The sequence below is a fragment of the Manis javanica genome, chromosome Y, assembly GCF_040802235.1.
Source record: "Manis javanica isolate MJ-LG chromosome Y, MJ_LKY, whole genome shotgun sequence".
NCBI classification, from domain to species: domain Eukaryota; kingdom Metazoa; phylum Chordata; class Mammalia; order Pholidota; family Manidae; genus Manis; species Manis javanica.
The window spans coordinates 3,355,154-3,379,365 of NC_133175.1; the positions used below are offsets into that span (position 1 = coordinate 3,355,154).

Genomic DNA, 24,212 nt, shown 5'->3' on the forward strand with positions numbered 1-24,212 from the left:
GCATAAATATTTCCCAAGCGTACTGCATACTTCAGATCGATCTCTGTTGTGGATGAAGATGTACCATGCCTCTGGCCATCTCTGAATAGGTTTGTAAGGAAAGCAAATATAACATCATGTGTCTGTTTTCATAAATGGCACAGTTCTCTGTACATGAGGATTATGGCGTGCTAGCTGAATAGACAGATCCCTAGAGGACAAAATGGCATCACAGTTACAGGATGGCTGGGAAGTCACTTCTGTGGCCATGGGACATCATGTGATCTGAAAAATCATTATAATGAACAACAGGTCAGGGCATATTTTTTAGTTCACCAGTCAAGGACACTTTGAACATTAATTAGTGGACTGTATGGGGACATATGGCACTGATCTGAGTAGAAAAAGATGCATGATGGTTAAGAGCAGTACCTCTCACTTGTTTCAAATTTTTGAGTCAGACATCTCTACATTGTTTAGATGTCTGCTCAAATGTTACCTCCTCAGAAAGGTCTTGCCTCTCTGAAGTAGTATCGCTTCTTCACTCTCTTTCCTCTGTTTTGTGTTCCCATTAGTTACAACCACTTATGTACTACTTTCTTGTTTTAGTTAAATTGCCTCTCTCCCCTCACTAGAATGTACACTCCCTGAAAACAGGTTTTCTTTTTGGATCTTGTTTTACTGGGTACCTAGAAGTGTGTCTGATGAAACACAATGTGTGCTTAATAATTGTGGAATGAATTATGAATAAATTCTAAGTCTTTTTCATCTAATCTTCCTTTCTTTGGAATACCACAGCATACAAAGATAGCTGCACACTTTTTTCTGGGTCAACCTCTCTTAAAATTTGGAAAGGACTCAAGTGGAGGGGAAATTTGGAGTCTTGCTAAGGAACTCTGGCAAGGATGTGCAAAATCACCTAGCATACATTTGGTAAGTTCTGCAAAACCTAAAGCCCCAATGGATAGAATGAGGACATAATCCCTCTTTCCTACCAATCCCTTAAAACTAAACAGCCCAGATTTGTACTGGGGCATGTTGCTCTGGGCCTATATACAGCTCATCAGCATTTTAATCAATGATCTCAAGTACAAAGGAGGAGATAACTTCAATGCAGTCTAAAACTTTGACATACACCTTGTTCTTTATGCAATTATTTCTTTATGAGCAGTTAAATATTGTTTTAGATAGATATGATTATTATGTATATATAGTTGATAACTAAATGTCATATAAGAAGCATAATAATAATATACTGTTCAAACATTTGTTCTCATCTTTTGAGTGCTAGGAATGAGATAAAGAAAGTAAAGGGTACTGAGCAAGGTAGTTATGGGAAAGCAAAGAAGCAGAGTTAATAGGTAACTGTAACAAAAAGAAAATGGTAAGTGAGCCCAGATCTCTGATGACTGACGTAGCAGTATGTGCATACTCACACTGTGGGATCATGATGTAGATCTGTTCCTAAATGAAGTACACACTTATAATTACATAGGAATATATTTGGATTTTTAAATCCCCAAACCAACATATTTATCTAACTTTAATATCTGTTTTTGGTATAACTGAAAGTTATTCAGTTACACTGCAGTTAGTAATTTAGTACATTCTCTATTCATTCCCTGATATATTTGTAGAGAGGAGGATGGCTTTAAAGACCTTAAATTTTCCCTGAAGGTCAGAGCCCATTTAGTACTGGCATGATAACTGTCCACACTTACCGGCATTTTCATTTGTTTGTTTGTTTGTTTGCTTAATCACAAGAGTTCAGTTGAGGCGATGGCAGGCTGCTGCCAACTTCTCAGGATCCTTCCCCCTCCCTAATCTTGTTGAAGAGAGGCATTAGAGAAGCAGGCCATAAGAGAGCTCCTTCTCAAGCTCTCCTTAATCAAGACACGACAGTTCAGAAAGGGTAATGGTACATAGGTGAATCATCATAATTCAATTAATAAGGTTCCCTTCTGCTTAAAATATCATTGGCACCTCTATGAAACCATTTCCTATATTTATAAAGAAAACATAACTTTCCACTGTAACCACAGGATATTTAGCAGAACATTTCAGAATGTGCAAACTGTCAAGAATAAACTAAAAATAGTAATACATGTTTTAAAGTATTACTTAGGGATACTTAATATTTTACATTTTATCTGGCATTTTCTTTCAGCAACTGATTTATTATAAATATATTCTCTTAAAAGAAAATCAATTTGGAATCCTCAAAAACTTTTGTCAGGATCTCTCAGTGCATAATTTAATATTAACCTTCAAATTCAGTGGTTTTCAAAATTGTCATTCATGGTGAGGAGAGATCATTTCAAAAGATGCTAAATCTGAAAGCACAGATTGCATATTACTTTAGAAGTCCAGTTCGTTGTACTAAACAACTAAACATAACCTTCAGTCCCAACAGTTTCATAGCATTTTTGTTTGTAATTACACACAAACGCATACACACACACTTTTTTTTAACATACCTTATGCATCCTAAACACTCTAATACTATACTTAAAGTCATTTCACAGTCTTTTGCATATTTACATTTCAGTAAGAAGACCAAGTTCCTACACATACAACATTTTGCACAGCTCATCTCTCTTTTGCAGCAATGCTGCTATGTTGCTTTTCTACTGATACTATGGTTTGAATTTAGGGAAGCAAGGACCTGTCAGGCAAATATGTTGGAAAAATAGTATCTAGAAGCAAAATTTCCAGTCCTTCTCCTCTACAATTACATAGACACAATATACCATATATTCATATTTCCAAAAGCATTAGCATAGCTTCCTGTTGAACTGTTATATAATTCAAAACATATCACAAATGCTTTTTGTTCTGTACTTTTTTTAAAGTTTAGTTACATTACCAAGATACTCAGTCGTGTCTACACTGTGTTGGGCAAATGAAACCTGATAATGAAAGATATTAAAAAATACATAAAGACCTACAAGATAAGTTAGGTTGGACAATACTAAAAGACAGAACATAACTCTGTCCTCCTCAAGCAATGCTAGTGGGTCACAAAAATAAAGTTGAAGTCAAATATTTTATGAAGTATACTGCAACTGCACTTTATTATTACTTCTTACTCCATTTTACTCTTCTGAATTAGACAACATGTTCTGTTTCCTACTTTTAAGATCTCACTGCAAGCAGCATTTCACTACCTGCTTTGTGCAAAATTTTTTCATGATTACAAACAAACTATGAAACTAATGCATCCTGAAATAAATCTCAAATGCCAAAGGAAGTTGTTCTGTATTGTCACATAAAGACATAATATTTGTCAAGTGTCAATAGAGCGACCATGTACCAAGGGACGGATAAGGATGTGCTGAGCAGTCAGAGCCTTTATTTAGTCAGAATTGTCATAAGTCACCAAGTCAGAAAGAGTTCTATTTGTGTGATCACACTTACACAAAGAGTCACAACTGTTTGAACATCCATGCCACGGAGGATATTTACAGAAATTTAGTAATTATAATAAACACCTCTTAGAACTGAAACAGAACTCTCAATGAAATCAAAATGGAACAGAAGTAAACTCACAACCCTAAGAAGTATGTCCCATTAATTATCAAAATGCATATATTATTACTGTTTCCCTTTACAGACAGAGGAAGGGATTTCTAGGAGATCCTGACTGAATGCACACAAGTTTGGCACTTATGACAGCCCTTTTTGTTCAACGCTAAACGAGAATTTTGGAGGAGAAATTACCCCAGGCTGTGACTTTCAGTTATACGATTGAAAACTCCTAGCTCTCTGTAGAACCCTCTGTATTGTCGTCAGCCATCACCTCCAAATCTTGTGTTTCTCACAAGCTTCTTTGAACAAATTCTCCTCTGGAATTGCTTTAGGAGTATCTTCATTTGCTTGAAGATGTTCTATCAGGGTTTGCAGGTGCCAGTTCTGAAGGACTCTTTTATGGGCAGGAGCCGGTGCCGGCACTGGTGCCAGTACGCTGTGGATAGGACTGTTGCTTTTCCTCAGTCCATCTCTGAGCCAAAAGTTGTTCTTCAACCTGCCATGTTGGGCGAACCTTGAGAAGGAGGGCTAAACCACCTCCAGCATAGCCTCCGGATCTGTTTCACATCAAACTCCTTCTTGCCAGATATCGACATTGTGGCAAGAGGAAAGACAAAAGCCTTCTCTCAGAGAAAGGAAACGGAGCCTTTGTTGTCTCTGTTTCTCTGCCTCTTCTGCACAACTAACTAAAGCACAAGTGCTGAGAGCAGTCTGTCTTGCTTCCTCTCCTCCCCCTCTGCCCCGCGGTACATGGTGAATTCTCCTAGCTTTCTAGATGAAGCAGAAAAGGAAAGCAGCTACCACAACACACTCCAGGTGCTAGACTGCATGGTCGCAGCCCTGCCCTTCGGACTTGCAAATGTCTAACCCAGCTTTTTCCTTACCTAAGTACAGTAGCTGTAGTGTAAAGGCAACTGAGCAAAAAGAAAACCCTCCCCCTGCCAGATTCCCTTCCTAATAGCCCACTTCTAAAACTGTGCCACTTTGTCGTAGGAGAATTGGTAACAGGGCATTCATTATGATCTATTTTGGGGTTCCTGTTGTCTGGGTAGGTATCATTCCAAGGAAACTCCTTAGAGTCAAGATCTGAGTTCTGGACCTGTGTATTCCTCACTGTGCGTACAACACAATGCTGAACGTAGAGTAAGCAAACTGGAAATACCACGCAGAATGAATACCGTGTTATAACAGAGGAAAAACTGTGGTGTGTGTGTTCATTTGTCCTTTTTTTTGTATATATATTCTACATGTAAGTGAAATCATATGGTAACTTTCTCTGTCTGAAGTATTTCACTTAGCATAATACCTTGTAGACCCATACACTTCATTCCAAATGGCAGGATGTCTTTTCTTTTTATGGCTGAATAATATTCTATTGTGTATATGCACCAACTCTTCTTTATCCATTCATCTACTGATGGACACTTAGGATGCTTCCGTATCTTGGCTACTGTAAATGATGCTGCAATAGGCATATGGATGTACATATCTTTTCAAATTGGTGATTTTTCTTTGGATACATACCCAGAAATGGAATTAGTGGGCCATATGAGTATTCCTATTTCTATGAAAAGATGCTCAACATCATTAATCATCAGAGAAGTGTCATTCAAATCCACAATGGTGTATCAGCTCACACCAGTCGGAATGGCAAGATCAGAAAGACAAGAAATAACAAAGTGTTGGCGAGGATGCAGAATCCTCATGCACTGTTGGTGTGAATGTGAAATGGTGCAGCCACTGGAAAACAGTTTGGAGGTTCCTTATTGTTTTCTAGTTTAAACTAAAGCCTGTTTCCTAATTTCAGAAAGAAAACTTAAAAGGGGGAACACAGCATACAATGGTGGAACAGTTTCTTTTCTTCGTGATTTTTGCATGGGTATGCATGTGTGTATGTACGTGTACATGTGATGTGCTATTTTAGACAGGATCTTTTACTTTGAAGGGTGTTTTTGGCCTCTTCGAAGCCTGCTTTCAATACTAGATACCTCATAAATAATAAAGAAACAAAGTATTATACAAGTGAAGCAGGAAAAGCCTAAAACTGAATTATCTGTAATAGTTGACAGTTACAGATGAAAAGTCAAAATTTAAATTCACAGGAATTTTAATGATATTCATTTTATAAATACTTTAGGAAATGAGAAGGGATGCTGGGAAAAAACCTGAAAGGGGATTAAGAAACTTAAATGTACCAAAAAAAACCCCAAGTTTCCAGGCACAGAACAGTATGGTATTTCATAAATACAAAGCCTGTGGTGCAGACTTCAGATGGTGTTTGTGTGTATTTGTAAAAGAAAACACAGAGGAATAGATGTTCATATAACAGATGCCAAATCATGTCCCATTGATGTTGAAAACTTCAAGCACTAAATTCTATGGCAAATAGTCAATAAGATAATGTTTTCCTATACCCTATACAAGCACAAAGATAAACACACAGACCTTGACAAACACACACAGACATATATATATATATATATATATATATATATATATATATGCTGATAAGCACATACATATGTGCCCCCACACACACACACACACTGACTTGGCATACCTAGAAATTTTAGAAAGTAAATAACTTTAGTGTCTACTGGAGTCTAACAATTGAATGAACATACAAGTCAGACCTATAAAATCACAGTTATCTATTTAGCCACATACACTGTAAGAAATTTCATTCAAACAACACTTATGGACATATGTACATGCACTATGTACATTCTTGTAATCATCACATAGAGACAAAAAGCTGAGAATCATGACTGATCAGAAAAATGCAAATGAAACCTAAAAGTGAAATATTTAATATCCAACAAATTGGCACAAATTAAAAGGCCTTAAGGTACCAAGAATTGGCTAGCATGAAAGGTTATTTAATAGTCGCATTTAAATGATTAGTAAAGTCATTTTGCTAGTAAAGTTGAAGATGCACACATCAAATAACCCAGGGATTCCACTCCTTGCTATGTGACTGAGAGACACTCTCACATACATACATGAGGAAACACGTACCAGAAATGTTCATCGCAGAATTTCTTGTAATAGAATGGAACTGAAACATAAAACAAATGCTTACCAATCTAGTAAGAGAAAAATGTTTTTATATAGTCACATACAATAAAATGCTACATAAAATGGAAACTAAACTAGAGATAAATCAGTCATTTTGGAGATAAATTTAAAATGATACCACCAAGTAGAATTACTTGATTATTCACAATAAAGTGTGTAAGGAAGTAATAACTGGCAGGAAATTTCCCTTATGAGTGCAGTGTTTCTGATACAGAAGGATATTTGAGAGTTTGAGAGAACAAGGCTATACAGTGAGATACAAAGGTAAAATGTTAAGATTTACTACATGACAACATTAAGCAGGACAAGTTGATATGTGTGCATACATACACATGTGCTTTGTGTACATATACTTATACATAAGTATACATATGCCCACACCCACAGAGTTAATGACATTCTTAACAGCTCCAGCAAAGATTTTTGTGGACATACACATACTTTTAAAATTTATAAAGAAAGGCACAGTTCCTATAATAACTATTATGGTGTGAATGTTTGCATCCCCCAAAATTCATTTGTTGACACCTTGACCCCCAGTGTGATGGTCTTAGGAGATACGGCCTTTGGGAGGCGACTAGGTTGAGATGAGTTCATGGGGGTAGACGCTGCATGATGGAATTAGTGCCCTAATAGGAAGAGGAAGAGATACCTGTGTGCTCTCTTCCTCCACCATGTGAACATACAGTGAGAACGAAGCTGTCTATGTGCCAGAAAGAAAGCTGTGCTCCGACTTGACCATGCTGGCAACCTAACTGAGAACTTACCAGTCTCCTGAGATGCGATAAATAAATATCTGTTACTTAGGACACCAAGTCTGTGTTATTTTGTAATAGCAGCCCACACAGACTAAGACAGTAACTAAAATAGTCTTGAAAAAGAATCACACTTCCCAATACCCAATAGTAAGTCCTTCTACATGGCTGCAGAAGTCCAGATTGGGTGATATTCACAGACAGAGCTATACACAGATCAGTAGAAAATGGAAAACCCAGAAATAGACACACAAAAATATGCTCAACTGATTTTTGGACAGTTGCAGAAGCAATTAAATGAGCAAGAGATATTCCCTTCAACACACATTATCAGAGAAACTGGACATACACAGTACAAAAATGAATCTTGACCTAAATATCACACTTCATGCATAAAATAGCCCAAAATGCACCATGGACATATATATAAAATGTACAACTGTGTAAAAGTTTTAGAAAAAGAAAACATAGGAGGAAGTGTTAGAGATCTACTGGTACACAAAGAGCTCGCAGACTTGACACCAAAAGCATGATCCATAAAAGGAAACTTTGAAAAACTGCACTAGGTCAAAGTGACAAACTTTTGCTCTATGAAAGAGCCTCCTAAAAAAGTTCTTACATGGAAAGACAATCTACAGAGGAAATATTTGAAACCACATACCCAACAAAAGATTACAACCTAGAATATATGAAGAATTCAACACTACAAAAAAAATCCAATTAAAAAATGGACAAAAAGCATGAACACATTTCACCAAAATGGGTATAAATGTCAAAGAAATATATGAAAAAGATGTCCAGCATCATTAGCCACTGGAAAAATGCAAATTTAAATTACAATGAGATATGACTATATATTTATCAAATTTGCTGAAAAGGAAAAGTGACAATACCAAGTGTTGGTGAGGATATGGAGAAAGATCACTCATAAGTTGCTGGTGGGCATGTAAAATGCTACAGCTGTTCTGGAAAATATTTTGACAGTTTCTTATAAAACTAAATATGTGACCACCATACTGATGCCGGGATTCTTGTTCACGAAGCCGAAGAATGAGCTTCACAAATAGTCAAGCTAGAAGAGCAAGGTACAGGCTTTTATTTAGAGATTGAGAGGACAGAGCTCCTGGCTCATGCCAGGAAGACACAAGAAAGTCTGTGGTTGACTCATTGTCTAGAGGTTTTATGCGCAATTTGAGGATTTTCAGGAATGAGGGTAAAGGGTTACGGGTGCAGACTTGTTGAGTGGTCCCAGAATGCTCATTCCTGGTGAGTAACAGAATAAATTTTCTGCTCTGATTCTCTCTCAAGATAGCAGCCTGCCTCCAAGGTGGGCTGGGTTGTTGCCTGTTTGCTGAAGTAAGTTAAGAATCTTACTTCTTAACTTCTTGGGCTGTGTATAGATGGGCTTGCTTACTAAGATAGTCTTTTTCCTAGCTTGCAGATGACTTGGTCAGGATCAGACAAGGAAATACAGCACATAGATAGGTATGGTTTCAATGAGCAGGGCCTTTTAGCAGGCTAAGGTAAATTTTACAGTGTCAGGATGTAAATTGATACAGTAAAGTCACGGGTTATGTTTAGACACTCTTCTTTACCTGCAGAACACTCAAACATTCCAGCTTAAGTTGGCCTTTTGAGTTATAACTGATCTCACTGAAGATGTCTATATTCCTAGTCTCGTATCTTTGCCCTAACGAATTAGTGTGACTCTGACTTTGCGTAATGCTTATAACAGAGTTTCAATAGGGACTTCTTTGTACATTGCTACATTGTTCTGACTGTAATTATCTTTCTCTGCTTTTTCTCTGGAGGCCCTCACCTTACTCTGACTACGCCCACGGTCCCTGTCTCAGTATTACCCAGCAATTTTTACTCTTGGGTATTTTCCTCAGAGAACATAAAACACATTTTCACACAAAACCTGTACAGATATTTAGAGCAGGTTTATTTGTAATAGCTAAAAACTAGGAACAACACAGATATATTCCAACAGGAGAATGGTTAAACAGGAATGTGTTATATCCATAACACAATGTTATTCAGCAATAAAGATAATGAGTTATCGATATACACAATCTGTATAAATCTTGAGAGAACTATGGTGAGTGAAAAAAGACATTCCCAAAAGTTTAAATACTGTATGATTTTATTTATATATAAAACTGGGAAAATACAAATTTCCTTTACTGAAAGGAAAAAATATACATAAATGGAGAACAGATTAGTTCTTGCCAGGGACCAGTGACAAAAGTGGAGTGACTTTGGCTATAAAAGGATTCCACGTAGTTAAAGAACTGTTCTTTTTATCTCCTCTGTATCCATGACAACATCCAGCATCCTGGTTGTGATACTGTACTATAGTTTTGCAAGATGGTACCACTGGGGAAAACTGAGTAAAGGGTATAGAGAATACCTGCATTAATTATAACAAGGGCATGAAAAGATGTATATATTAAAAGGGTTTAAATTATAAAATTCACCATAATGTAGAATAACTATCGAGTCATTCGTACTTAGGGAAACTTTGAAAACACTTAGAAAACACAACTCAATAAAATAGATTCATGTTCTCAAAGAGTAGAATGATGGTTGTCAGGGGCTGGGGAAGCGGGAAATGAGGAGTTCCTAATCAATGGACATTGAGTTTTAGGCAAGCAAGATGAATAGACCCTAGAGATCTACTGCTCAACACTGTACACTTAAAAATTTTTTTTAAAGTAGGTCTTATGTTAAGTGGGCTTATCACAAAAAGTTAAATTTCAGAAAGAAAATACAATTGCATTTCAGGAATTATCTCTTTTACAAAGTATCTGACTATTAAAGTGAATTAAATATATTGCTGCATGTATTTGCCATTTTACTAGTTTGGCGCCTCAAGTGTAATGAAGGAAAATCTTGAGAGAATATACCTAAAGTTTTGGTTAATAAAAATCATTGTGGACGAGGTATAGTTTGTACTTTTTTGCTGCTAGACTATCACCCATCGTGTTGAAAGTACATAAGAGCTAGGCAGACAGAATAATTACTGGCTGACATTGGCAGACCCTAGTTTGAGTTTCTATTTTAATTAATAATATTGTATACATTCTTTGAGAACTAACTCTGTGCAAGGCACTTTTCTAAAAACTCTCCAAGAATTTTAGCGTTTAGTCTATCAGATAGTCCACTTCTAATGGTGGTAGGAGAGCTCTTATTGAAACAGCTTTCTTGCAGATAATTACTGTAAATCTGGACAAAGCATTAAAAAGAAGTACTTAAAGGCTACTAGAGAGTGGTAAAAGCAAAGAGAAAGTGGGGAGGACTTTATACTTGTAAAAAGGGAAGAGAATTGAGTAAGTTTTTCTTTTTTTAAGTTTTTGAGCTTGAGGGTAGGACACCTTACACTTACGTAGGATAGCTACACCTTGGTTATAAACATATAGTCTTACTGCTTTCAAGAACCAGGAAATGTGTTTCAAAGTACCCACAAAAAATGGATGGGAAGGGAGAAGAGCCTAATGAGAGACAAATATGATCCCACAAATTCTGAGTATAAGCACTACCCAAATTTCTTGCTGAACTATACATGTGTGGTGCTCATTCTAGGATCCAGATAAGGCTAAAAGAGCTGCATAAAGAAATAAGCTGCTTCAACTGCAAGTATGACAGATTCTAAGGCCTCACTTCAGCTGAGATAAATGATTACTAACAAACAGGAATAAAAATGGTACTCCAGGAGAAGATATGACAATCCAGCATCCATACAGATGAGTGACACAATGTCCAAGATAAATTCCAAAGTACCATATATAAGAACACAAAGAAATGACCCATACTCAAGAACAAGAGAACCAATGCGGTCAACCCAGACATAAAGCAGAGGTTTGCATTAACAGATAAGAATTTCAAAGCAGCTGTTACAACTATGTTCACGAATGTAAAGAAAAGTGGGAAACAGCAGATAAATAGAAGTCGTTAAGTAGAACCAAATGAAAAGTATGAAGCTGAAAATAATACAATATTTAAAATTCAAAATTCCGTGGATGGGCTTAACGACAGGAAAATATAACAGATAAAACAGGGAATGTGAATGTAGAAATCTAGGAAGTAGCCAATCTGAAGGACAGAAAGCAAAAAGAATTTAAAAGGGCTGCACTGCTCCATGCGACAATATTAAAACACCTAACTGAAATTCAAAAGGACAGAAGGGAGTGAGTTGGGCAAAAATTATTTGAAGAACGATAGTCAAATATTTCCTCAATTTGGTAAAAAACATTACGTTACACACTCAAAAGACCTACAACCCCAAGAAGAATAAACACAAGGAAACCACATTTAGGCATATTATAACTAAATTGTTGAAAAATGAAAGAGAAAATGGGGAGAGGAAATCCTGACCAATGAGCTCTTATCAAGAAAAGAACAAGAGGCCCAAAGACAGTGGAACATCATATTTAAAATGCTGAAAGATAAAATAAGTCAACACAGAGGTTTATATTTACAGGAAACATCATACCAGAATGAAGGCCTGATATATCCATTTTTAGAAAAATTAAGAGAATCCACCACCAGCAAAACTGTACTACCAGAAAGAAATACTAAGGGATATCTTCAAGATATGGGAAAAAGATACCAGATGGCAGTGGTACTCTTCAGGAAGGAATGAAGAACAGTAGAAATGGCAGATGTCTAAGTCAATATAACTTTAAATACAAATTTAATATTTTTAAGTTACATATGACTTGTTAAAGCAAAAAGGAAATCTAAATGGAGGCTATCTGGGCATTAAAGGATAAAGAAGTTTTAATATATTAGAGAAATTATTCCATGCTAAGGAAACAGAATCTGCAATTACACTACTAAGTTGAATATGATTTATCATGAGAACAGTGAGGACATTAATGTGTTTGGTGGTATAACATACTCACATTTATCTGTGGCTAGGTAGTTCTTCAAAATTAAATTTGATGAGACTGAGGATGGAATGTCCAAGCACCATGGTCTTCACATGGAGAATTGGGCTGACTGATTCATGAACTGTATATAAAAACTTCTAACATAATAAACTGCAGTATGTAAAATACATAAAACATAATCAAGTGAATCATCACCTTCTGGTTGCTAGATACCAAACTCCTTATTAATCTAAGCAATTTGTCAACTTTGTATATCCATTTTAATTCCCAAACATGAGGAAAAAGCCTGCTCTTAATTAAACTTCATTAATATTAATTATGGCAAACACTTGCATTTCTCGGGATGTTTGCTAAAACTGAAAGGCACTTGGCAAGCTTTCTGTTGTCATTCTTTTCACAACACCCTTCCTCATAAGCACAATATTTAAATGATTTTCCAAAACCAACCCAAAATTACAACATAGTCAAAAACAATTTCAAGTGAAATAAAAATTCATCTATGGCAAAGACCTAACCAACATTTCAAGCTTTGTGAATCCTTCAACTACATGAGAAACTGCCACTTTATAATTTTTATCTAAACTGGGTTGTTAGACTGTCTTTTTCACCTTGAGTCAACCTGTTTGCTTTCCACCTCAGTCCTTTTGAGCTATCCCGTGCTATCTTGATAGATTTCAACTAGTCTCTCAACCTTCCGTCAACTTGTCCTCTCTTCCCAAGTCTTACATTGTTTTTTCTGAACCACACCAACCCCACTCCTCACCCTGACCCAACCGGCTTTTTTCCAGACCTTCACAAGTTAATGAAAATTTCATCTCTTTCCACCCTTCCATCCATCATTTCCCCCCTAATTTATGCCACCAGACAGTGCAGTGACAGAATTTTTACCTCTACATTTAACACTGCTCATGAAAATTGGTTTTGAGGGGCATCAAGAATCTGTAGAGCTGGACTGCCTGTATGTTTGGAAAGAACAGCAGAGCTCATTTATATACACCAAGATTCTTGGACTCCAGTGGGCTTCGAAATTGGCTAATGTACCAAAGGAATGTTATATATTACTGTGGATGATATCCTTTAAATTAATAGAAATGCTAAACATGTATTAAAAAATTAAACTATGTATTCTATAGTAAAGCAGATCTTTTGAGAAAATGAATTTCTTTCACATCTGAAAATCTTATTTTAACTTCCTGCATTTCATACAAATACAATCAGAAAACACTGACCATATCTAGGCACTTTAATTTCTGATATTTCTGTAACTTTATCATAGCATGTCAACACCTTTTGTGGTGAAAATATATGTAGAAATGCATATAATAATATAGAATACAGTACATGTGTGTGTATATATATATATATATGTATAGGATTTATATATGTATATGAATATATGTATGCATAAAAATTACAGTTTATATAGCATTTTATACATATAGTGTTTATATGCATATAGACATACAGGTATGCATATGAGGATACATATCTACATATATACAACTGTTCTTCAATTTTCATGAATTCTACATTGATCTACTCCCTAAAATCTATCTGTAACCCCAAAAACCTATACTCACAAGGACTTTGTGATCATTTGCAAACAAGCACAGAACAGCAAAACATCTGAGTCACTCAATGCATGTGTATTTCCAGCTGAGGTCTAACACAGCACTGTTCTCTCCCTTTTGGCTAGTGTTGTTACACTGTGAGTAAGTGCCCCTTTTACAGTCTATTAAGTGCCATGATTTTAGCATTTTTGTGCTTTTTGTTGCTGATTTCACTGTTTAAAATGGCCCTTAAGCATAGTGCTCAGTTGTTGTCTTGTTTCGTAAGCACAAGAAGGCTGTACTGTGCTTTAAGGAAAACCGGTGTGTGTTTTGGATAAGCTTACTTCAAGCATGACTTGTAGGGCTATTGACCATGAATTCAATGTTTGTGGACCGGCAATTGATATTACATAAGGTATCTTTAAAAGGAAACACACATGAAACAAAAATATGATTGATTAGCTGATCAAGTGACCAGAGGCTCTTCAGAACTCAGCTCTAAATTTCACCAAGGAGCTATGTCTCAGTATTTGCCAAGTCAGTGTTCACAGTGACTTTGCAGGACATAACTAGTGCAGATGATGAGGACTGACTCCATGGACATGTGTATGTGTGTGTCCTAAAAAAAATGACAGACTGAAAATGATAACAATGCAAATGCCAGCAAACCATAGTTAAATAGACCTTAATATATTATTGGTCAGCCACACTAGAAGGTGAAGAAAAAAAACCTAGTATATATTTAGTAAGAAATCAGTCAGAAATTCTAAATTATGTAAAATCACCAATACAAAAAGATATACGCACACCTACACTTATCATAGCATTACTTACAATAGCCAAAATAAGAAAACAAACCTAAACGTCCATTAACAGATGAATGGATAAATAAGATGTGGTACCTATACACAATGCAATGTTACTTGGCCAAAAATATAAATGAAATCTTGTCACTTGCGACAACATGGATGGACCAAGAGAGTATTATGCTAAGTGAAAAAAATTCAGAGACAAGTACTGTATAATTTGACTTATATGTGGAATACACAAAAGAAAACAAACATACACAAGTGACACTCATAAATACAGAGAACAAACTGGCGGTTCCTAGAGGGGAAGTGGTGGGAGGATGGGTGAAAGGAAAAAAAATTTAGTAAGAATGTTTGATACATTGATATGGGTGATGGTCACAGGGGTATTACACATGTAAAAATTAATCAAATTGTGCACTAAAACTTGGGAAATTTAACTGTATGTACCTCAATTAACAAATTTTTAAAATTATGAAAAACTAATTCTAAATTGTGAGGACTATTTGAATATGAATTTATTATATTCACTGACATTAACAAGTCTTCCTTAAGTATATATTGTACCTTGACATATTTACCAACAAAAATATAGAACGATCAAAACTTCCAGTACATTAAAAATACATATTTTGCCTATATCTTATTCCTCTTAAATGTCTAATTATGTATATACATTTTTACTGGGTAAAAATGTATATACATAATTATGATTTATGTACATATACATGTTTTATGATTGCATGTTCAAAATATTTTACTGATTTAAATAATCCTAAAAATTTTCTAGACTATTCTTTGACCACATAATTCCGAGTATATAGGAGCCACACACCTGCTTAGATAGTTGGAGCACATTAGAAATGAAACCTATTCCACTGTTCTACAATATGGCAAAGAACTTTATAATTTTAAATTTTTCTAAATAGTGGTTCTGTATTATGTAGAATTATCACATTTGAAGTTTGCTCATTTCACTTCTATCCATCTCTAGAAAATAAGTTATTACAGATAATTTACCAAGAGTTTGTAATCACTAATTTAATTCAAGTATAGACTAAAAAGCAGTGTGCACTTTCTCAGTGGCAGTGAGTTCCAGAATTACTGAGGTCTCAACTGAAAAAAAAAAACCCAGCATAATTCTAGTTAATGCATGTCAGCCTAAGAAGTTTCATTATAAACTTATAAAATGTCATAAGATTATAAAGATCCTCATATTAGAGTTTAGTTTCATTTATTTCTCCTCATTGCTCATTGGAAATAAGTCTCATTTTCTCATTACAGGATTTATGGAGTCTGAACCCACCACAAACAAATATAAATTAAACCACAAATAATGGTAAGCCTTGAAATTTTTGTCTTTCTTTACTATTTTGTGACATAATATTTTTCTGCACACCCAAAGAAAGGAAGAAAGCTATGGATAATTTCTGTACTACAAGCAAATATGGATATTATCTTTGGTAGTCATAGGATTCTTTCAGGTAGATTTAGCTCTAACTAAAGGTAGTTTGAGAATTCTGACATAGGTTAATAACAGCATTGAGGTCTTCCCTTACTTTTCCTTTTGGTGATAACTTTGCATTTTGTATCTTCTCATACTGTCCAGCATACTGTCCAGATACTCTCAACCTAAGGCTTCCTTCTCTTTCAATGCACTATACTCAGTTTCCTTCACTTCCTGTATTAACCTGTCCTCGGCTAGCTGTTAGCACCTCCAAGAACTGTAATCATACAGTAAATCAATCAGTAGTAAATAAAATAATCTGAATAGAGGGTGAACACTGAAATAAAATTGATGATAAAATGTGGGTCATGTTGAAGTGTGTTTTTGTGTGTGTGCCTGTGCACATGTGAGGAAGGCCTTCCACATAGCACTATGATTTCTACAGAGACATACTACTAACAAGGAAGGCTGCTCTTGTATCTAACTAGTGGCAATTTACAAGAAATTTATCTTTACAGGATGCTCCAGGGTTCTTTAAAGAACTCAAAGGCTGACATAGTCAAGAATTTACTAATATCGATAGGCAATTTTTAACTTGGTTTAAGCCCTCATGTGAGAGTTTATTTTCATTTATTTCTCTTTATTACTCATTGGAAATACAGAATGAATGTATTTCCTTTCATATACCTGAAGAGCCTTACTACTAAGTATTCTTCCAATCAACTAATGTAAAGGAAATGACTTACGGTTTCATAAAACCAACACATGAGAGAAAACTGAATGTAATGTAATGAATGTTGTTTCCCTTGGCATAATAATGTCACCATTCTCCACAAAGTTAGAAAAACTACAGGACTGTAATCTCTTTTCTCTCATATTGCATCGCTATGTTAGACTACTCGATCAGCCTTTCAAATAACCTCCCTGTTTCTAGTCTTCACTATTTCATTGCACCCTTCAGCCTTACATCAAAAGTACACATTAAGCCATGCCCTTGTATTATGCCCAAACCTGTGATAATTTTCTACTCCCTTTGTCATACAGTTGATTTTTCTTGGCATAGGATCCATGATGTACTTTTCAACTTTATTTTAATTAATTTTTAGAAAAATTTCATAGTCTATTTGGGGCAGTAAGTCACATATACAAATCATTATAGTACACAATTATAAATTTTCATAGGCAACAAGAAGTAAAATTTAATTTACTCTCCAAACATATACTTAGGATCTAGTCCCTGTTTCCCTTGAAGATCTCTCTAATACAGCTGTAGGCTAAACAAAGAGATGTTTACCAAACCAGAATATAAAACAGAATATGATGTTTACAAAGTTTTGTAGAGTCTGTCAAAGAAAATAACTACTAATGAAAACAGAAACAGAGTGACCTTAGGAAATGGGGTATTTAAACAGGTCCTTAAGAAATGAGGTCCTTGATGATGACGGCAGAAAAGAGAATAGCCACGGTACAACTCTACACATCTATCAAATCTCATCACATTACACACTCAGAAGTAGTGAATTTTATTGAATGTCTGTTTTATTTCAGTAAAACTGATCAAATGTATTATTGCACAAAGTTAAAAACATTTTTCAAAATGCTCCACTGGTATTTTAGGTAAAAGGATAAAGGCACCTTCTCTGAGAAGTGGATGAAGTAATGGAGTTTATCCATCAGCTATATTTCCCTTTGTTTCATACATCCCATATAAGTAGGGAGAAAATGAAATGAATGAACACATAAGCATTTGTTGCTATAAAAAAGAACAAACAACCGTTTGGAAGGTGCCTGAAACATCTGGAGAACAGGTCTGATGAGACTAGAGAGGGAGCTAACAATAAAAACATCTAGCCAGTCAGCAGCGCCGTCCACAGCAGCTTTCCCTCCTTCTCTCCCGCAGACCTCCAGTCAGTCAGGTCAGTTTCCACCACCTCAATTCCTCCCTCTGTACAGTTCTCTCCACTCCCATTATGTCTATCCTTTCTCAGACCCTCACAGTCTGATAGCCAGAACTGCTTCACCAGGACTATTGGTAAAATAACATTGAGGGGGTTCTTTGAATTAAAAAATTATTAAGTCGTCTTTTATTTTCAACACAGAAGTTAAAAATCACCAGTCACATTACCACCTAGAGATTAGGACTGTTAACACACTCTTGTTTATCTTTCCTATCTGTTAAATACAATGTTATATGGGCTTAACATTCATTCAACATATACAGAGCAAGCAGGCACCCCAAAACGAAAGGTAACAAAGGGAATTCCAAAGGCAACAAAATATACAATCCTTGCCTTCAAAGAGTGCTTAATACTAAAATGAAAAAATATAAACTTCAAGAAAGGAATTTGTGACCATGGTATCAGCGGAAAAACTCAGTCCTGACATCATTTAAATAAAAATGTACTCAGGAGTGGATTTAGCAGAAAGGCCTTCAGAGGCTATTTGTCTCCAAAACTATTGGTATAATACTATACTTGTACCTTCTTTATACTTTAATACAGTGTGCACATTTTTCCATGTAGTAAACAATTCTTTTTTCTAAACCATTGCAATTGGTCTTCCTGCCTCTGTCTCACCTCCCTCCCAACCATCTTTATATACAATGTTCTTTCATCAACCATTCAGACTGCCAACAAAAACAGGCACTCTTTTTGGTTAACGGTGTGAAAAATATGCACTTCTTGCTTCAAAAAAGTTGAAAGCCTTCCCAGTGCCATATTTCCACACCCCAAATACAGAGACATTAATTAAGGTCTGGAATATAGGCCAGTACTCCAGTATTGTAAAAATCTGCACTTTTACAATCACCTCTGGTACTATTAATGCAGATGGTCTGTAGTAGTCTACCATAGAGATACAATATGAGAGAAAAGAGATTATCTTGAGAAATGCTGCCTTGAAGTATAAGCTCCAAACTACTGACCCTAGCACTGGTGGCTCTCCCATGACCTGGTCCACAGCCTGCCCTCTGACTTTTTTCTCCCTACTTCCTTTGCTTGCTCCATGCTCCACACTGACTGAACTGCCTTCTAAGTCTGCCTTGATCACAATTTTTTCACTACCAGGAACTAACCCTTCACCCAGGCATTTCTTCCTCAGAATCTATTCAGACTTCAAATGCCAACTCACTCTATCTTTGCCAGCCCAGCTAGAAATAAAACTGAATGTCTATAACATCATATCTATACTTCTTAGGACACATACTCTCTTACTTGTAGTAAGTTTTAGATACTCTTCCCTACAGAGCAACTCCTAAGAATCACCACCAAACTGAAGGGAAAAAAATTAGCCTCTGCACTGCTGCACAAACCTTGGATGCATCAAGTTATATACACACAAAAAATCTCATTATGAAAATATATACAAATCATTAAGTAAAGATCGTAAACACAAAAAATACTCTGAATAAGGAAACAACGTTAGAAAGTTTTCCTAGACAGGACATGGATGGGCCCAGGGATCATGCAGCAGCAAGAGGCAGTGACAGCACTGTGTTGGGAAGACAGGAGCGATCTGGCCAGCAGGGCAACTTGGCAGAGCAGGAACTCAACTGGACACCTGTCTGCAGAGGGCCTCGAGCCAGGACTTCCAGACTGAGGGACAAGGCGATTCAAGATCTCGGCAGGTGACTTTATGAACAGAGAAAATACATGATAAAGGCAGCACTTTAGGATTAATTTAGTAATGGCCAAGGCATAGAAGAGACAGACAGAAAGCACTGGCTAAAAAATACTTGTTTATTAATACACATAAATATTTGAATATATTCACTGCTGTTAAGGTCAGTTACACTATAATGCTGAAGATACTTGGAAGAATCAAGATTTTTCTAATACAGCTTGCTTCACTGTTAGTTTAACATAAAAACTGAGATTAGTCAAGCTATGTGATGGTTTTTGTTTTTCTCATAGAGAATGCTCTAACTGAGAAATGCTCTAAAAGACAGCTGTCCAAAACACCAAATTCAACTTTGTTTAAATGACAGTCACAGCCAGTTTTACAAAGTGATACACTTAAAAACATTAAAGTACACCCCCCCCCAGTCTATAAAAATCTTTTAAACACCCATGGACTTTTTAAGATAGAAATTACTTCTTTTACAAATCATACACTGTCAAATTCCCAAAAGTTACCTTAAGTTTCCACACAAAATAACTACATATTTTAAATACCCACCAATCAGAAGCTACTGTTCTGTATTTGCAGACTTAAAAGAGAGTCTGTAAATGATTATTTAAAAGTGAAATAAATTTATTTACAGACTTTAAAAAAAAAACCACAATATCACTTAAAGTTGGAAGACACCTAAATGGTGTTCTGACACAAACCTGCATCCAATCTGAGATTCTCCTTTATAATCAGAAAGTATCCAGCTAGGCAGGCCCTGACTACATGTGAGTAACAAGTTACACCCCTAACTCCCATGACAGCCTTTTCCAGTTCTGCCCAAGGAAAACTATTAAAGGTCCCTATTGTAAGGAAAATGGAACTTTCCCCCTTAGAACTTTCAACTTCTGATCACACCTCCTAAGAATGTAAGGGTTAAGTAAATACATGCAAAGCACTTAAACAAAGACTGGCACATAGTAAACACTCAACTGATATTGGCAATTTCCACTACTGTCAACACAAATGAATTTCCACAACTGGGGCCATCAATAGTGATTAATTTACTTTTAAGTTCTCAAATACTTATAGACTGCTCCACCTCTCCTCCCCCTCCTCTACCACCTACCTACCACCACACCCTAATACTCTCTCATCTAGCTTCCGCACTACCAATTTTGTTTTGTTTTTTTATAAAACAAGTTCTCGAATTTCCTAATCAAGCAGGTAACTCTACTTCCTGGAATAAATTACATGTCCATCATATAACATGGCACCCAAGAAAACATTACCAGTAATAATATTTCACTTGAATATAGCAGCAATACCAACTCAAGAGCATATTCAAACTAGGATCTATTTGCAAATAAGTCAATTATAACATTTGACAGGTGAAGTGCCAATGTTCTTTTGACATTCAGTGGGGCAAAATACCATTGGAAGTTGTCATGTTCATATGACATAATTCTAGGTCATAGTACCAACAAGTAAATCCTATAAGGCTTGAGGTGAAATGAAAATAGGCCACTGTGGCATCTTATTTCACAGCCTACTATGCAGTACAAAGAAAATTAGAGAAGTTGTTATACTATGCCTTATTAACTATTAATCATTATTTACATAAGTACAGTGTTATGACATGTGACTCACGATGATGAACGTCAAAAATTAGAAACCTGTATGTGCCTTCTGATAAAATTAAAGGTTCAGTATTAGCTGTATGCAGCATATTTTTTATACTCCAATACTGAAGGTTTTTAAATTCATAGCCAGGATAACAATCACAGAAAACTATTAGCCCCAACACCCAATTCCCTGACCATGTCAGACGAAGCACACTCTTTGTATGTAAGGATCCTGCCCAAGTTATCCTTCCATCCTCCACAGCGCGGTGTCTCTCATCTGTCATATGATTTCTAAATGTCTGAATAAATGAATACCACAAAATGGACTAAAAACAAATCACAAAGGAATATAACTGGATTTGAATTCAATAAAACAGTTCTTTTTTTATAAGGGTTATTTTCATAACCTACAGTAAGAGCCAGCCTGTGCAATTCCCACCAGACCACTTATAAAAGCTGAAATGTAAGTGCAAGTCACAACATCATTCTATGTTTAAAATTACAAACTACCTCTTCAAATTTCTCTCTGTTCTCTTGAAGATAGTGAATACAGGCCATTCTGACTTCAACATGGCAAGACTGAGAGTGCAATACCTAAGAAAAAAAAAAGTTATTAAGCATTTTGGTAAACGAGGACTTGAGTTACAACCCAGTGTCTTCTTTCACACCCAAGACAACCTCACAACCAACGGACATCAGTCTCCACTACCCTTTCCATAATTTCTAGATCTTTACATTCCCAACTCTTCCTCTAACTACAGAAATAATGTAACATATACGAACAGTAGTACTTCTTAAGTCAGATGTCATTCTGTAACAGCTTATTACCATTTCTCCTTCAGGTCACTACATCACTCCCTTTAAGGAAACCTTTGTCAACTTAAGACACTTTCTAGGCCAGCCCTCTGCGGTAAGTCTGCTCTTCACAAAGCAGGGCTAGCAGAATCCCTGTTACACAGTGCTTAGCATCGTCCTATGCTGGATGGAAAAGAGAAGAGGCAACTTCAACAGGAAATCTCTTTGATTCTTTAAGCCTGTAAGATTCCTTTTTCCCAGGAATTTTGAATTACTTGCCTGATGTAGAAATTTAAGTCCACTGCGGTTTCACAAAAATTAATCCTTGTATTCTTAAATCCTCAGTTGTCAGACTTCAGTGAATCTTGAAAGAACATCCAAATAGGCAGCACATAGGATACAAACATGTTGCTGTGTGTTGTCATCCCAACAGCCTTGAAACTTGCACTTACGCCCAAAATCTTTTCTTAAAGCACTACCCAGACTAGGTCACACTACAGTGATGATCCAAATTCTCTCACTTTGTAGACTCTGTATTCTTTTGTTAAACTAGTTCAACAAAAGGATAACTTACTGGCATTCTGTCTCTGAATTCCAAAGTTTTGATTTAAAACTATCAGGAGTCCTCTGGCTAGCCTCCAATATTTTTAACTGCCATGCTTAAAAGAGGAGATTAAAATAATTTCCTATTACTAGGTATCTCCAGTGAAGGTGTACCTGATGCCACTAAAGGGTCATGGTGGGAGTGAAAAAAAAACCTGGGGCATTTAAAATAACCACATCTCAAACTACTAAAAAGGATCCTTGGGGGAGCCAAGATGGCGGCGTGAGTAGAGCAGTGGAAATCTCCTCCCAATACATAGAGCTATGAAAATATAACAAACAAAACTCTTCCTAAAATAGAGACCAGAAGACACAGGACAACATCCAGACCACATCCACACATACAAGAACCCAGCACCTTGCGAAGGGGGTAAGATACAAGCCCCGGCACGGCGGGACCCGAGCGCCCCTACCCCCGGCTCCCAGGGGGTGGAAAGAAATTGGAGCAGTTTTTTGTTTTTTTTTTTTGGCGAGTGCTTTTTGGAAACCTTAAAGGGACAGGGACCCCGTTGCTAGGGAGGCAGGGCAGCGGGACCGGTGAGCGGTGCCTGGGACCGGCGCCTGAGGGCAAAGATCGCGCGTTTTTCCCTACGGGACCGGTGGGCAGGTGCCTGAGACCGTCACCTGAGGACGGAGGAAATCATGCGCTTTTCCCCTTTTTTTTATTCTCTTTCTGGCGAGTGCTTTTTGGAACCCTTAAAGGGACAGGGACTCCGGTGCTAGGGAGGCAGGGTGGCAGGACTGATGAGCAGGTGCCTGGGACCGGCACCTGAGGACAAAGACTATCCCGTGTTTTACCCTGCGGGACAGAGGGCGGGTGCATGAGACCAGCGCCTAAGGACGGAGGAAATCACGCGTTTTTCCCCTTTTTTTTTCTCTTTTTGGTGAGTGCTTTTTGGAAGCCTTAAAGGGACAGGGACCCTGGTGCTAGGAAGTCAGAGCAGCAGGACCGGTGAGCGGGTGCCTGGGACTGGCACCTGAGGACAAAGAATATTGCACGTTTTTCCCTGTGGGACTGGTGGGCAGGTGCCTGAGAACGGTGCCTGAGGACAGAGGAAATCGCACGTTTTTCCCCTTTTTTTAATTTTCTCTTTTTGGTGAGTGCTTCTTGGAAGCCTTAAAGGGACAGGGACCCCGGTGCTAGGGAGGCAGAGCAGCAGGACCGGTGAGAGGGTGCCTGGGACCGGCACCTGAAGACAAAGAATATCGCATGTTTTTCCCTGCGGGACCGGTGGGAGGGTGCTTTTTGGAAGCCTTGAAGGGAAAGGGACCCCGGTGCTAGGGAGGCAGGGCAGCAGGACCAGTGAGCGGGTGCCTTGGACCGGCGGATGAGGACAAAAAAAAAAAAAAATCACGTGTTTTTTCCTTTTTTTTTTTCTGTTCCCTCTCTCATTGTTGCTGTTGTTGTTTTGGTTTGGAGAGTGCTTTTTGGAAGTCTTAAAGGGGAAGGACAGGACACTTAGACCAGAGGAAGGGAATCTGGGGATCTCTGGGCACTCTAACCCCCTGGGCAACAGGGAGCACAGAGGCCCCTTATGGAGA

General features: G+C 36.9%; 1 protein-coding gene across 3 annotated transcripts in view; it reads right to left on the reverse strand.

Moving 5' to 3' along the window:
• LOC118966927 (OTU domain-containing protein 4-like) overlaps positions 1 to 24,212 on the reverse strand; it is a 96,684-nt gene that overhangs the window by 62,181 nt on the left and 10,291 nt on the right. For 2 of the 3 annotated variants that reach the window (XR_012127612.1, XR_012127613.1), the window contains exon 2: positions 21,783 to 21,866. Coding sequence is in view for 1 of the 3 variants with exons in the window: in XM_037004804.2 (XP_036860699.2) it covers positions 19,461 to 19,670; positions 21,783 to 21,866 (294 nt within the window). In the remaining 2 variants the exon portion in view is untranslated. Of the gene's footprint in view, positions 1 to 17,562; positions 19,671 to 21,782; positions 21,867 to 24,212 lie in introns of those variants that run through there. The other variant, XM_037004804.2, reaches the window with a different exon arrangement.